The 13,787-nt window shown below is 50.1% G+C and overlaps 1 protein-coding gene across 2 annotated transcripts; it reads right to left on the reverse strand.

Annotated features, from left to right (window-relative positions):
• Positions 1–207: 207 nt before the first annotated feature.
• Ghrhr (growth hormone releasing hormone receptor) lies at positions 208–13,504 on the reverse strand. 2 transcript variants are annotated; one of them, XM_032905151.1, is made up of 14 exons: positions 13,432–13,488; positions 10,831–10,933; positions 10,613–10,720; positions 9,854–9,951; positions 8,745–8,842; positions 7,816–7,948; positions 6,306–6,459; positions 5,960–6,020; positions 5,472–5,541; positions 4,813–4,904; positions 4,144–4,273; positions 2,693–2,734; positions 742–846; positions 542–610 (listed from the first exon to the last, which is right to left on the reverse strand). In XM_032905151.1, exons 1-14 carry the CDS (start codon positions 13,486–13,488, stop codon positions 542–544), a joined length of 1,320 nt encoding a protein of 439 aa, XP_032761042.1. The 2 variants fall into 2 exon arrangements, with proteins under 2 accessions (XP_032761043.1, XP_032761042.1); XM_032905152.1 differs by having other exon boundaries at positions 208–846; positions 13,432–13,504.
• Positions 13,505–13,787: the final 283 nt, after the last annotated feature.

Consider the following 13,787-nt stretch of genomic DNA (forward strand, 5'->3'; position numbering starts at 1 on the left):
CTGAATCATCTCAAAGCGTGAGGTGTGAGTGATGCCCCGGGCTCTCTTCCTGGTGCGAGTCCCAGAGAGAGGCTTGTCTTACAGTCCTTGGAAAGACAGACAGGTGGCCCAGGGTAGTCAAAACAAGAGACCAGATGTACCCTCAGCAGTGCAGTAGAGCCCTTAAAAGCACAGTGCTTGGGGGAAAACATTAGTGGAAGAATGAGACACATAACAGATAGCATTTATTTACATCCAAATACAGACATGTGGCTCACTCCACGCTTGCAAGACAGAGAAGCAAAGATTCACATCTTTGCCTGTGGGAGGAGGGGAAGGGGAGTGGGGGTTGAGACAAAAGAGTGCTTTTAAAAAATAAATAAAACATGAGAATTCATATAGAGACAAATGGCAATGAGGCAGCTGCAGCCAAGGGATGAGGAATGCACCGGAAGTGCAAATAATGGCTGCTGACAAGAGCTCCCCTTCAGAGCCACATTGACTCAACTGCAGATCACTCATGTACAAGTTTATTGGTTTCCCTGGGCCTTGGGCAATAGCCTTAGATGGGAAGAAAGAACAGATGGGGGCAGACAGGAACTGAGATAGTCGGAGGTTGATATACAGGGACCTAGAGAAAGCAGATGCAGAGAACGAGAACGGAAGGGAGGACCTTGTTGCCCTTGGTGGCATGGCAGTTTGAGTGCAGGGTTTTGGGGCTCGGCCTTTGTGATGGCTGGCCTAGCACTCAGAGGTGAGCACCTTCACTCTCGATCGGGGAGGTGTGGTCCACTCAGTGCAGGTCCTCCGAGCTGGCAGAAGTTCAGGGTCATGGCCATACCATTTGCGTGAAATCTCCGTCCTCACCTCCACAGACAAGAGAGAGGACGTTAGGAAGATCCCACTGCCACTCCTCAGCTCAACCTCAGGAGACTAAAGGTGCACCAGGAGATGGTGTGGGAGAAACAGGGCAGGCGAGGAAAGCCTGGTCGCCAGCCCTGCCAGGAACAGACACTACTATTCTGTCTGTCCTTCCGTCCTTCCATCCTTCCTTCCTTGGACTGTTCCCAGCCTTTGCCTTCGAAGCTTTTTCTTTTAGCACTGCCTGTGTCTGAGGCCAGGCAAATGCATGGCTGCCCTTTGTGCCTCCTGGCCGACGACCAGGTGACCCTCTCTGAGTGACTTTGACCCACCCTTGCCTTAGTCTAGAAGGCCAGTGGATACAACTGAAGGGAGAAAGCTGAGAAGGTAGAGTGGAGCAGTCTGTATCTTTGTCTGGCTGGGGGACGGAGGGAGTTGAAAGACATTCTGCCTGAGAGCTAACCTAGCACTACATGAAAGATAAGGGGAACTGACTGCCATTTAGAACAAAGGCCTTTCCATAATTGCCCCAAAAGTAGAAAGTGTACTTGAGACGAAATTCCCTGTCACCAACAATATGTGACCACTTCATGTCCAACTTTGTTTCCTAAAAAAGATTCCCCCACAACTTACTTCCTGTGTGAACTCCTTTCTCAAACTCAACTCATCTCAGTGGGGCTCCTTCTCACCCCACCCCTTCCAAAGCTCCCAGGACTCTTAGGACTGCTATACTCAGAGTCTATGACCTTGTGTTCATATTGTGATAAGATTGAGCAAGACTCAGGCAATGGGTTTGGTACACTGCGAGTCATTTGGGGACAGAGGTGTCAGGTAAGGCCAGGATGGATGAACAGATGGAAAGAAAGAAAGGAAGAAAGAAAGAAAGAGAGAGAGAGAGAGAGAGAGAGAGAGAGAGAAAGAGGAAGAAAGAAAGGAAGAAAGAGAGGAAGAAAAAGAGGAAGAAAGAAAGGAAGAAAAAGAGGAAGAAAAAGAGGAAGAAAGAGAGGAAGAAAGAGAAGAAGAAAGAGAGGAGGAAGATAGATAAATGGATGGGGGTAGAAGAAGGAAAGAAAGAAGGAAGGAAGGAAGATAGATAGATAGATAGATAGATAGATAGATAGATAGATAGATAGATAGATAGATAGATAGATGGGAGGTAGAAGAAGGAAAGGAAGGAAGGAAGGAAGGAAGGAAGGAAGGAAGGAAGGAAGGAAGGAAGGAAGGAATTCCTTAACAGTAGGAAATAAGACAGTAATTGTCCAGGTCTCTGTAAACCACAGAGCCCATGGCAAATACAGAGCCATCAAGAGGAGCTGTGACCTTGCTTGTGCATGCTGACAGAGTGCTGGGGATCTGGACTCAGCCAAGTTCTCCTCATCTCTGCACAGCAGGACTTTGATAAGAACAAAAGCCACAGGTTCTCCTGGGTGACTATCTCTTCTCTGTCAGCTTTCTCCTATGATCCCACATGTGCCGTGGCCTCTGTTCTTCTGTCTGCTCACTTCACTCCTGCCTCCACTCTGGCACTCAGAGTCCCTTTCTTCCAGGATTCTCTGTTTCCTGTTATGCTCTGGCTCTGTGCTCAACCCTTCCTTGACCCTTGAAAGATCTCCATCTCATGAGTTGGTTGTAGAACCTAGCCCAGCTCATAGAAGGAATGCAGGCAAGGCGTTCAAAAGTATTCAGGTTAAAAGTAATTGAGGGGCTCAGAACCTACTCACACAAAGGATCACTAAAGTAGAGGATCATGGGAGTCGACCATGCTGGGACTTACAGGACGAGGGCAAAAGAAAAGAAGCTGAGGAGAAAGTCTGCTTGTTGAGTAGAGGTGAGCCTTTGGGAGCACACTTACCTCTTGATTGAGGAAGCAGTAGAGGACAGCAACAACAAAACCCTGTGGGATCAAAGAGGAAGGAAGAACTCCATCAGAACACTTTGGCCTGACTTTGGAATGTTGGCAGTCTTTCTCTTGTCTTCACCTTTGCTCACCAGTCACTGCACCAGACATACTAAGCCATGTAGTCATCATGGCATGCCTGCCAAGGCTGTATAGGTATCCCCCCACCTCACTGTGTATCTTTATTTTTTTATCTGCATTAGTGAGCACATTACCTGATATATAATAAGTTCTTGATAAGAATTGAAAAGATAAGATGAGTAAATGAATGGATGGATGGTTGAATGGATGGATGGGTGGGATGGGTAGGTAAAAGGAAGGAAGGAAGGAAGGAAGGAAGGAGGGAGGGAAGGAAGGAAGGAAGAAAAGAAGGACAGATGGATAGATAATAGATATATGGATGGAAGGATGGATGAGTGGAAAGATGAATGAAAGAAGGATGATTATATGGGCAAGTGAACTGAAGGAAGGAGACATGAAAGGAAGAATGGATATATTGGTGGGTGGATGGATCAATGACAGATAGATAGATAGATAGATAGATAGATAGATAGATAGATAGATAGAAGAAAGGATAGATGGATAGATGAAAAGAAAGAATGACAGAAGAATGGGTAGATAGGTTAACATATGGATGGAAGGATAGATGAACAGATGAGTGAAAAGGATGGATGGATGGATGGATGGATGAGTATGTGGCTAAAGGAATGAGGAATAAAAAGAATGGATATATGATGGATGGATGGACAAATGAATGGAAAGAAGAATGATGGATAGGCAAGTGTATTGAAGAAAGAAGAAATAGAAGAAAGGAGAGATGAATGAATGGACAGGTGGGTGAATGGATGGATGGGTGGATGGATGAATAGATAAATGGATGGACAGATGGATGGATAGATGGGTGGATGGATAGGTAAAGATGAATGGAATGATGCATGAATGAGTGGAGAAGATGGAAGGAAGGAGGACGGAAGATGGATAGAGGGATGGAAGGATAGATAGGTGGGTGGATGGATTGATTGATTAATAGCAAATAATGCATGAATTAATGAGAATGAGGGAGAAAATAATTGATGGTTGGATAATAAATGGTAGTGGATGAGTAGATGGATGAATAGGGAGGGAGGGGTGGTTGGAAGAAAGAAAGTGTAACTGAATTGTTTAATGGATAATCAACAGTGGATGGATAAATAAGTAGATGGATGGGTACATAGGCGGATGAATGAATATCTGAGGAATGTGCAGATGACTGTATCAGTAGTTGGATGAGTAAAGGGTAAAGATAAAGGGTAAAGATGGATGACTAATTAAACAGAAGCATAAATAGGCCTCACCCTAACACGAAATCAGTCAAGGCCTGCTGCCATAGTCCTTGGAAGGAAGGGGTGTCTATAGGGGACTCTCACCTGGAAGGACCCCAGTCCCAGCTCCAGGGGTAGACGAATACCAAGGCCAGCACTGTCAGGCAGGAAGTTGAAGATGATGTAATGAATTCCAAACAGCGGGATGAGGAGAAGTGTTGATTTGGAAAGCCGCCTTGGGGAAGACAAATTCTAGACTCTGAGGCTGTCCATCACCATCCCTCCTGGAGACTCTGTCCTCCACACAAATCTCTGGGCTTCTTTACTAAGGGCCATCATTCTACTGTGGCCATGCAGTTATTCCGGCTACCCCAGAGTCTGTGTACATCTTTTAAAGTCTGACTCTTCCAGGAACCCTCTCTAACTGCTCTCTCCTCCCATTTAAGACATAACCTCCTCCTCCAGCCCTCATAGAAATAAATGCAGCCTGTGTCAGCCACTCGCCATGGTAACTGGCAGTTTCGTGTGCCACTTTCCTGTACTGTAATCTCATGGGACGAAGGGCCCAGATCTGTTCTCTCTCTAGGGATATGAGGAAGAGGACAGGACCAGGGTAATAAATAGTTGCTGGACAAGACAAAAACAAATGTCATTCCCTCCAAGTACCTTCCAAGTGGGTTCCCCAGATATACACTACACACACACGCCACACACATGAACTCACACACGCACATGGCACCTCCACACGTGCATGCACACACACATGAATGGTACCAGTACTGAGCCCGTGTATGTAGGCCGCCTTGTGCAGGCCCCAGCTTCCTCAGCAGGATGCAAATTATATTGAGAAACAGCCCAAAGTTCACCTGGAAACGAGGCACAGGAAAGTGGGTGCAAAGGTCAGAAGCAGCACTAGATGGCCGGCCTAGGATCAGCCCCATCCCTTTTGATGACTATGAATCCCAAACCTGTGAGGTGCAGGCAGGGCAGAGAAAGACTTAGCCTCCCCCTCCTCCCCTCCTTTCCAGCCCTGGCAAAAAGGATGAGAGTGACAGGTCTGGCCACCTGCCTCCAGCCACCTCTCTTGGTCTCTTGGGTACGAAGCAGCTGTCCTTCACTGTGCAGTTTCTCTGCTGGGAGAGACCACATACCCACAAGAGCCATGCCACAAGGGGAGTAGGAGCAGCTGAGTGCTCATCTGTGGGTGCCATCCACTACCACTTACCACCCCAGCAAGAGACGCTCTGCAAGCCAGACACACGGAAACCAGAAAGCAGGTCTAGGTGTTGATGTAACCAACTAGTGCCAGAGAAGCTAGGCACTGGTTTCCTGATTCCCTTGGGGGTAATCATGCTGCCACCCCCTGCAGGGCCACATAAAGAAACCTGGAGGCTGGGTTAAGAAAGCAACTGACTCTGGTCTCAGAAACTGACCCCAACAGAGAGGACTATGGGCCCTTTGATGATCCACCAGTAGGGGGAGCTGTCGTCTAGGTCCCAGCACCTGGGAAGAAGAGAGCCTGGGCTTGAAGGTGCCCCTTTTCTACTCTGACAATGCACCTCCTCAACACACATGCTATGCCTCCTGGGACCTCCCTCGGTCTAGTGCTCAAGTCTTCATCCCCACTCTGTCTCCCTGTGGCCTGTTCTCCCATCCTAGCCTCTCCAAAGGAGAGGCCCAGGGAAGACTGGCCCTTTTCATCCTTGTCCAGACATTTCTTGCCCTTGGAAAACCTGCTCAGAGCTGCTCTCTTGAGATTCATAGCTCTGACAGCCTTTCCTGCCTAAGCTCCTGCCCCTCCTTCCTCCTTCCTCCTGCCCACCTGCCATGCTCTAACCTAGAGGTCCCCTCCCCCTCCCCCTTAGATAGTCTACTACAGGCCTTGCTGACAGCATGGGGGTGAGGAAGTTGCTCTACTCACGCAGTGTCCTCAAAAGCCAGTTTGCAGCCCACCCACGTACCAGTGCATAGCACAGGGAGTCCTGTGAGTGAGATAACACAGAGATGAGTGAGGGTCCTGCACCCTTTGAGTGTAGACTCCACCTCCCACCAATCGTTAGCCACATGCAGACTATGATGGTGGGCCCAGGTAATGGCTTGAAGGGATCTGGTCTACTTCCTGATGCTCAGCAAAGGACTATGGCCTGCCCTCTTCCCCCTCTCTGAGCCTCAGAGTCACTCACAACAAGAAAGGCCTCTTTATGAGCTCCCAGGTCCTGCCCAACCTCCACCTCCCCTATGATGGTCAATGAGCCCTTGATGCTCACCCCAGCCAGCGAGAACCAGCCACCAGAAAGCTGGTTTGGACCTAGGAGATGTGGAGGCCAACAGACAGCTCAGGTAGACGGCTTCTGCCAGCAGCCAGCTGAAGTTGGTCATGGTGGCAAAATGTGAGATGGCCACAGAGACCTTGCACAGGATCTAAGAGCAGGGACCTGATGCTTCAGAGCTTGGAACCCCACTTCACCCCCCATTGGATCTCTTTCACCCCACTGAGACCCCAAGCCCTCAGGTCCCCTCCACCTTGGACCGGACCATTCCTCCTTGGTGTGCCACGGGAGGAGTTTGACAATATAATTGTGATGGTCAGAACACAGACACACAGGTTAGGTTCACTGTGTCTTCTGTCAATCATGCAAACCATCTCAGCCTAGGTGTTCTGTCTGTGAAAGGAAGAACTCAACTCCAGGACCTCTTAAGGTCGTGTCTGGTGTGTCACACACACACACACACACACACACACACACACACACACAAACACACACACACACTGTTCTATATTTGCTCTGTCATGTGCCCTTCCTAAGCTGAAGTTCTCCTTTAAAGTGATACTAACCATGGACTGCTTATCCCTGCATAGCTTTGATCAGTGGATATAGGATGTGTCCATCATGCGTGCAACCATTAGTCTTGTTCCTCCCTCACCTGCCTATGTGGGCTACAGTACCACTTCTGAGTCCAGTTGCCCGGGCTCTATCTATTCCCCAACTGTGTGGCTGGGTGACCTGGCCAGCTGCCCCTTGTTAACAAAATGGGATTACAGTGAGGCCTTCAAGGCCTTTTAAGATCAAAAGAGATAATACATGTAAAGTACTTGGTGTGCTGCCCGGCCTAAGTGAGTGCAGTCAGTGATTAATTCATTAATTAAATCAGGCCACTCGTTGGTCTGGGCACTCACTTGTCTATTCATTTCCAGAACACTTGAAAGACCTTGAACTTTGACCCCTTCTGGTTCACTCTGCTTCTCTCCTCTCCTTTCCCCATCCCTCCCACTTTTGGGACTTCCCACTTCCATGAGGTAGCTCTGCCCCAGACTCTCCTCTCATTGAAAGCTTCCTCCCCATCTCACTGCCCTTGTGCCCATGCACCCCCTCCCTGCGGCCCTTTTGTTCTCTTAGTTCCCAGCTTTCCCTACCCAGCAGTCCCCAAGTCTGGGTGCCTCCTGCTGCCTAGGTGCCTCTGAAAGAAGGGGGTGGCAAGCTCCACCCAGGTCCTTGTATACTCATTAAAGGCAATGACATGGCTGGCTGGCCCAGGAGCTGCTGTAACCAACTTGAAATGGGAATATTGATGAAAGAGGAATGATGGTGTGGGATGCCCCTGGCAAAGGGAGTCGCTCATGTAGGCATTGATCTATGAATGGGTGGGGAAAGCTTGAGGCTTCCTTCCCTTGTCGCTGGCCATAAATACAGCCTGTGTAGCAACACATCAGGCACATGCAGGTCTGTCCCCTGCCCTCTTCCCCCTGCCCCAGCTCCCTCCAGCCATAGCCCTTACAGTGGACATGCTGCAGTGGTCTGTGCTATCGCCCTGGAAGACAGCAGCATCCTTCAGGAACACAGCACTGGCCTTGAGGATGAAAGTAGCAAACAGCTGCGTGTGGATGTAGTTCCTGGGGCAGTGGAGCCTCCTGGAAGGGACAAGAGAGATGAATGGAGAGGCCTAACTGCAAAAAGACCTTCCCAGGGCCTAGAACAGGCCTGGCATGGCTGGGAAGCTAGGCAGAAGGTGAGCCAATGCAGAGTAGCCAAAGCCACATCAAATAAAATGAAAGCCAATGAACTGGATAGAAAGTGAGAACAATGTGTCAGTTTGACCCTGAAGGTCAGCTGGCCAGCCTTTTCCTGGCCTACGCTCAGGTAAGGAGCAGGGGTTCTATAGCCCCACCTTCAGACAGCTCTGTAACTGTGGGTGCAGAGACAACCACAGTCCAGTAAGACCCTAGGGAGCCCCCTGGTGATCAGAGATCTACCCTTTGAAGCATAGTCCTGTGAGGAAACTCAACCTTTGAAGGCTGGAAAGCCACCACACCCAGCAGTACGAGCTGAGAGTGGGCTCCGTGGTGAAGGCTATAATGGTCTATAATGGTCAGAAAACCGCAACCATCCAAAGAGGACCATGCAGGGGTCAAGGAAGATTCTTAGAACCTGATGAGAGCTGGATTTCCAGTTGGCAGGGATGAACGCACTACCAAGAAAAAGAAGGCACCGGAAGCTAACAGAATGAGCAACCATGTGGGAAGCCAAGGGAACAAAGACCTGGGATGTGAGAAGAGGGCCCACCCGTGGGGGTTGGGAGGGAGGGGCAAGAAGTCAGCGAAGGTCACCTTGCCTGGATCTGAGCCCCTCTTGACTATGCAGGCAAAGAACCAGACTTGGTCCCCAGACAGCAGGGAGCCAGTGATGGTTTCTGAGCAAATGACAAACCTGAGAGCAACCAGGATGGCAATAGCCACGCAGAGGGCTACAATGGAGATGCTGTGGCCTGTGGTGTAGATGATCTTCACCGTGGAGAAGTAAGACTTCTGGGGACAACAGAAGCAGAAGGGAGGTTTGGCAACAAAGCAGGGGTCTGCAACTCCACCAACTTCCTAGTCACCGACACCACAGAAAGCCTTGTACAGGCACTGCCTCTGCAGGTGGAGGCGTTAGGGATTCACAGTTGCACCGGGAGTTGGAAGAACCAGCAGAAGCTGCTGCCTCTGGAGAGTAACAAAAGCACAAGAGGAATCTGGTTCTGTTTCTTGACCCCAGCCAGCTTGAGAACACTGTCATCCCATATAAAGGTAACATCCTGGACACCAGGGACAGCCACAGGCAGGCAGGAAAGGCTCTTTGGTACCTAAGTATTTGAATCAGTTGGAGCTAGGGGTGTAGTATGACCAGGTACTACTACAACTCTGGCTCTGACGTTCAGCTCACGCAATCCCTGTGCTTCCCTGAGCTGTCTCTCCATCTGAGTGATAAGGACACCAGGGCTTCAGCTCTTAGGGCTGAGGGCGGGGAGAAATGGAATTGTGAATGTGGATGGGCCTTGAGAAGATCCTGATCTGTACACAGTGTAGGGTATGCTGCCCAGAGCTAGGGGTCTCTGTAATTACTACACCCTTAAGTTTCTTTCCCTGGCCCAGGCCACAACCCAGTATACTGTACCACGGGCTGAGGACCAGAGAAAGGAAGCACTTCCTGTCTAGCACAGCAGTAAACATCGTTCCCTCTGAAATAACTAAAACCCCCACCCCGCACCAGAAACTGAGTAGAGAAAAGGCTGGCCAAGAGGAGGGTGGCTATGGCTTCCAGTTTGCCCTCTGCTTCCTTTCTCCCTCAAAGCAAAGTAACCCAAGTGTCACCCTTACGTAAATGAATCAGCTTCAGGAGGCACGTTCCTGCCATCTGCTGGACAGCTCCTATAATTACTATGCCCACATGCCGGTTACAGTGACAATGACAGCCATCCATCATCCACTGAGATAGTAAGCTACCACTTTTACCAGTATACATGGTCACCTTCCTCCAAGACATTGGGAGCTGCTTACCTCCTCTGTTAGCAGTTCCAAGGGCACAGGACAGGCCACGGGGTATGGTGGGAAGGGATCAGACCAGCCCGTGATGGTGCAGTCCCTCTTCACAGCCCCTGGAGGCAAGCAAGAGTCTCTGCTCACAGAATTCCACCCTTTCCCAGAAGATGGTGGGAGGGCCTGACTGTCAAGTGTCCCTGCGAGGTCTATACAAGGAGTTCTTAACCACAGGAAGAGAAGAGTCCTCTTCTCCTGTGGCTGGGGTCCCAGACAAGTGTAGTCTTTCCTGTTCTCCAAGAAAGCTCTGTTGAACAATATTCATTTGAGGGGCACAAGAGTGGAATGATGGACCTCTACACTCTAAGGGCAGGAAGTATGATGCCCCCTTCTCTATAAGAGTCAGGAAGGCCAGGGGTTGGGGATTTGGCTCAGTGGTAGAGCGCTTGCCTAGCAAGCGCAAGGCCCTGGGTTCGGTCCCCAGCTCCGAAAAAAAAGAAGAAAAAAAATGAGTCAGGAAGCCCAGAGGGTGAAGTGGAGAAGGAGGTGTTTCTCACCCTCTACAATATGGTACCCCCTCCCTCACTCCAATGCTGTCATTAATCCTACACTGGGAGGTTGACGCTATCAGTCATTAGCCAAGAGGACTACATTTTTCAGGGTAACAGTCGAAGATAGAAAAGTGAGATTGAAGTCCAGGACAGCCCATCACCCAATCAGTGATGAGCAAACCACAAGGGACCACCTGCTCCCCAGCTCTGCCACAGCTAGGCCACTCACCTGGGTCTGAGCCAAAATGAGAGAAGAATTCAGGGCAGGGGAGGGAGACCCACTGGCCAGAACCTGTTGGGGGCCAACACAGCAGCCCATCCCAGGTCCCAGGGCATCCTAAGTGGAGAAGGAGGAGACATGGTACCTGTGAGGGAAACTGAGATGCTATCCTGCAGGGCAATGCAGGAGGAGGTGTCAGGATTAGGGACATCCCCACCCCTTCCTACCCAGGGACGAGCTGTTGGTCCCCTCTGTCGCCTGTAGGCATGCAAGCTCATCGTCTCTCAGCTGAGTGATGAAGTCACATTCTAGGTGGAGGTGACCCAGTGCCTATGGGAAATAGTGACATAATGAGACAAGCCCACTAGAGGCCCCGTGCTCTCTAGCTGGAGTGACCTGAAGACAGAGACCAAGCCTGGTACATTTCCATGCCCTACTTCTGAGAAAGACCCATCTGCCCCACAGATATCAAGGCATGTTTGATGAGCAGTGGGGCTTAAAGAAAGAGGAGTCAGAATAGAGGGCAAATGTTCAAAAGAGAGGGACAGGAGGGGAAAAAAGAGGAAGGAGAGCAGAAGAAAGAGGAGAAGAAGAGAAGGAGGAAAGGAAAGAAAGGAGGGCAGAGAAAATAGGAAAGAAGAGAGAGAGAGAGACAGATCCATTTTTCCATCTTGTGGCAGTGAATTCTGAGACACATTAAAGAAAGTCATGTAGATGTCGATAGCTGTGACAGTGCACTCCTTCACAAGGCCTTTCCTCCTTCCCCACCACCCCCTACTCCATACACTTCTGGGCCCTAGAAGTGTTTCTGCATAAACAGCCCTGGTAGGCAGAACAATGGTCCCCAAAGATACTCATGTCCCAATCCCTAAAGCCGGTAAATGTGTAAGACACAAGGGACTTAGCAGATACAGTCAAGGATCTCCAGTCAGGAAGATGCCTTTGGTTATCTGAGTGGGACCAGAATCATAACAAGAGGGCACAAGGACCAAATCAGAGGGGACAAGGTGGAGAGGGTTAAAAGAAGCTATGGTGCTTACTGAAGATGAAGAAGTGCCTCAGGCCAGGCCAGGAGACTCCAGAAGACCACCTGGGTTTAGCCAACTGAAAAGCATGGACGTCTGACATGTCTCAGACAAGTCACATGAGCAAATGTGAGCGGGAGAGAATACGGGCAGATGGGAGAGTAAGAAAACAAGAGCTCTTGACTCAGGCAAAGGGACAGAGAACAGGGAGGGTGGAATGGGGAGGGGCTGGACTAACTGGCTAGTGGAGTGGATGAGTGTTCAGACAGACATACAGACAAGAGATCGGGGAAGGTGGACATTCAAGGGTGCACGGAGGCATGGTGGATGATGAGGGTCCTGCATCAGGGAAACTGAGTTGATCATTAGATAGGAAGGAAGGAAGCTGCCTTCATGCGTGCTTGGTGATCATAAGGATTGCAGACTGGATCCTTCCCAGAGTCTGGGCTGGCCACAAGAAATGGTCTCTAAGTTTTTCTGGACATTTCTGTGTTTCTGATGGGTGATTCAGGGGCTGTGTAGAGCCCAAGTGCTCCAGGCGAGGCAGAGATCTGAGTATACCTAAGATTTGGTGTTTGACCTTTTCTTTAGAGAACTAGAATTCCTAACACCTCTCAAGATTTACGTAAGTGCCCTTGCAAGATCCATGCACTTATACATCACACACACACACACACACACACACACACACACACACACACACACACACACACAGGACCTTTCCCTGGCCTGACCAGCTTCTCCCCTCAAGGTTTGGGAGACACTGGTCAACTCTAGTCCTGAATCTGGTGTCTACACCAGCTGCTGAGTGACTCCTCTGGTCTGCGATTCCCTCCCCGAAATTGAGCTTTCAAGGTGCTGTGTACACAGAGGAGGATGTGAGTCCATTGTGTCATATAGGGAGTTCACAGAATTTACCTGCATGGCACTCACATGCCACCCCTGACAGATCAGATCGCTCATTCCTACCCCCTCCCTGAGGCATGGTAGCCCTAGGTCCACTGCCCTATAATTCTCTGCAGTAGCCAAGACTAACATCGAACTCACGATAATCCTCTAGCGTCCACAAATGCTGAGACTATGGGTATGAGCCTCTGCATCAAGCCCAAGTTTCTCTTTTTTACACAGAGGCAAGTGAAATCTCAAGTGTCACAGAGTTCACTTCATGGTACGCAGATGCCAGACTCTTGAGTGAAAGGCAGTGAGGTACTGGGATGGGGGTCACCTCCGGCAAGGCAGTAGAAGAAGGTAGCCTTGGTTCCCATAGGCGTTCAGGGAAGACTCCTTTCTTGGCTTCCCCATGCCCCTGTGCACAGGCCAGGGAGCAGAAGCTGGTTTCAGAAGCTTCTCCTACCCTGGCTATATGAAAGGAAGAGTCCCCAGATGTCACAGCTGGAAGGGCTGGTATTCACACCTCTTCAGGCCCCACATGGTCCACGGCCATACTCCCTTCAAGAAAACAGCCATGCTGGAGACGACCCAGGAGTCAGGAGATGGGACAATACTGGCTGTTTTTAAGAAGGAACAGGTGACAGCTTGGGGTATATGACGTAGAGAAAGGGCAGGCTCAGGTCTGACAGGGAGGCCCTAACCGGCCTCAGCCATTTCAGGAGAGGTGTCTCTGGGACTCCCAGAGGATACAAATAGGACCTAGATGAGGGGAAAAGGAGGCAGCTCAGTGCCAGGCAGGATCTAAGATTATTCAGCGGAAGGAAGGAGGGAGCCACTAGACTCAGGAGGTCCCCCACCACAGACTGTCACCATCCAAGAGAACAGAGAAGGAAGTCTGAGCTGGCTACTTACAACTCCCCACAGGTTCGGCAAGCAGAGGACCCAGGTAGCCCACAACAGGCTGTCCATGGCAGTGGTGCCTGTAGTCAGCCCCAAAAAGATGTGGCCCTTCCCTCCCGGGCTGTCTCTGGCGATGCCACCAAGCTGCATCTCTGCTACCTCACCTTCCCAGTAACTGCTTGTGTAGGCAGGGCCAACAGGAGGGACACCCAGCTGAATATTGAACAGGATGGTGGGACATTGTGTTACTGCCAGCCCCAAATGGGACTCCGTGTCCTCAGCAGGGGTTGGCTGGGCTCTGTTACAACACCTTGCTTGCCTTTATGTCTGATCCTGACAGCAAGAACCCTGAGAACACAGATAGGGCA

Source organism: Rattus rattus, chromosome 6, assembly GCF_011064425.1.
Source record: "Rattus rattus isolate New Zealand chromosome 6, Rrattus_CSIRO_v1, whole genome shotgun sequence".
In the NCBI taxonomy this organism is placed as follows: domain Eukaryota; kingdom Metazoa; phylum Chordata; class Mammalia; order Rodentia; family Muridae; genus Rattus; species Rattus rattus.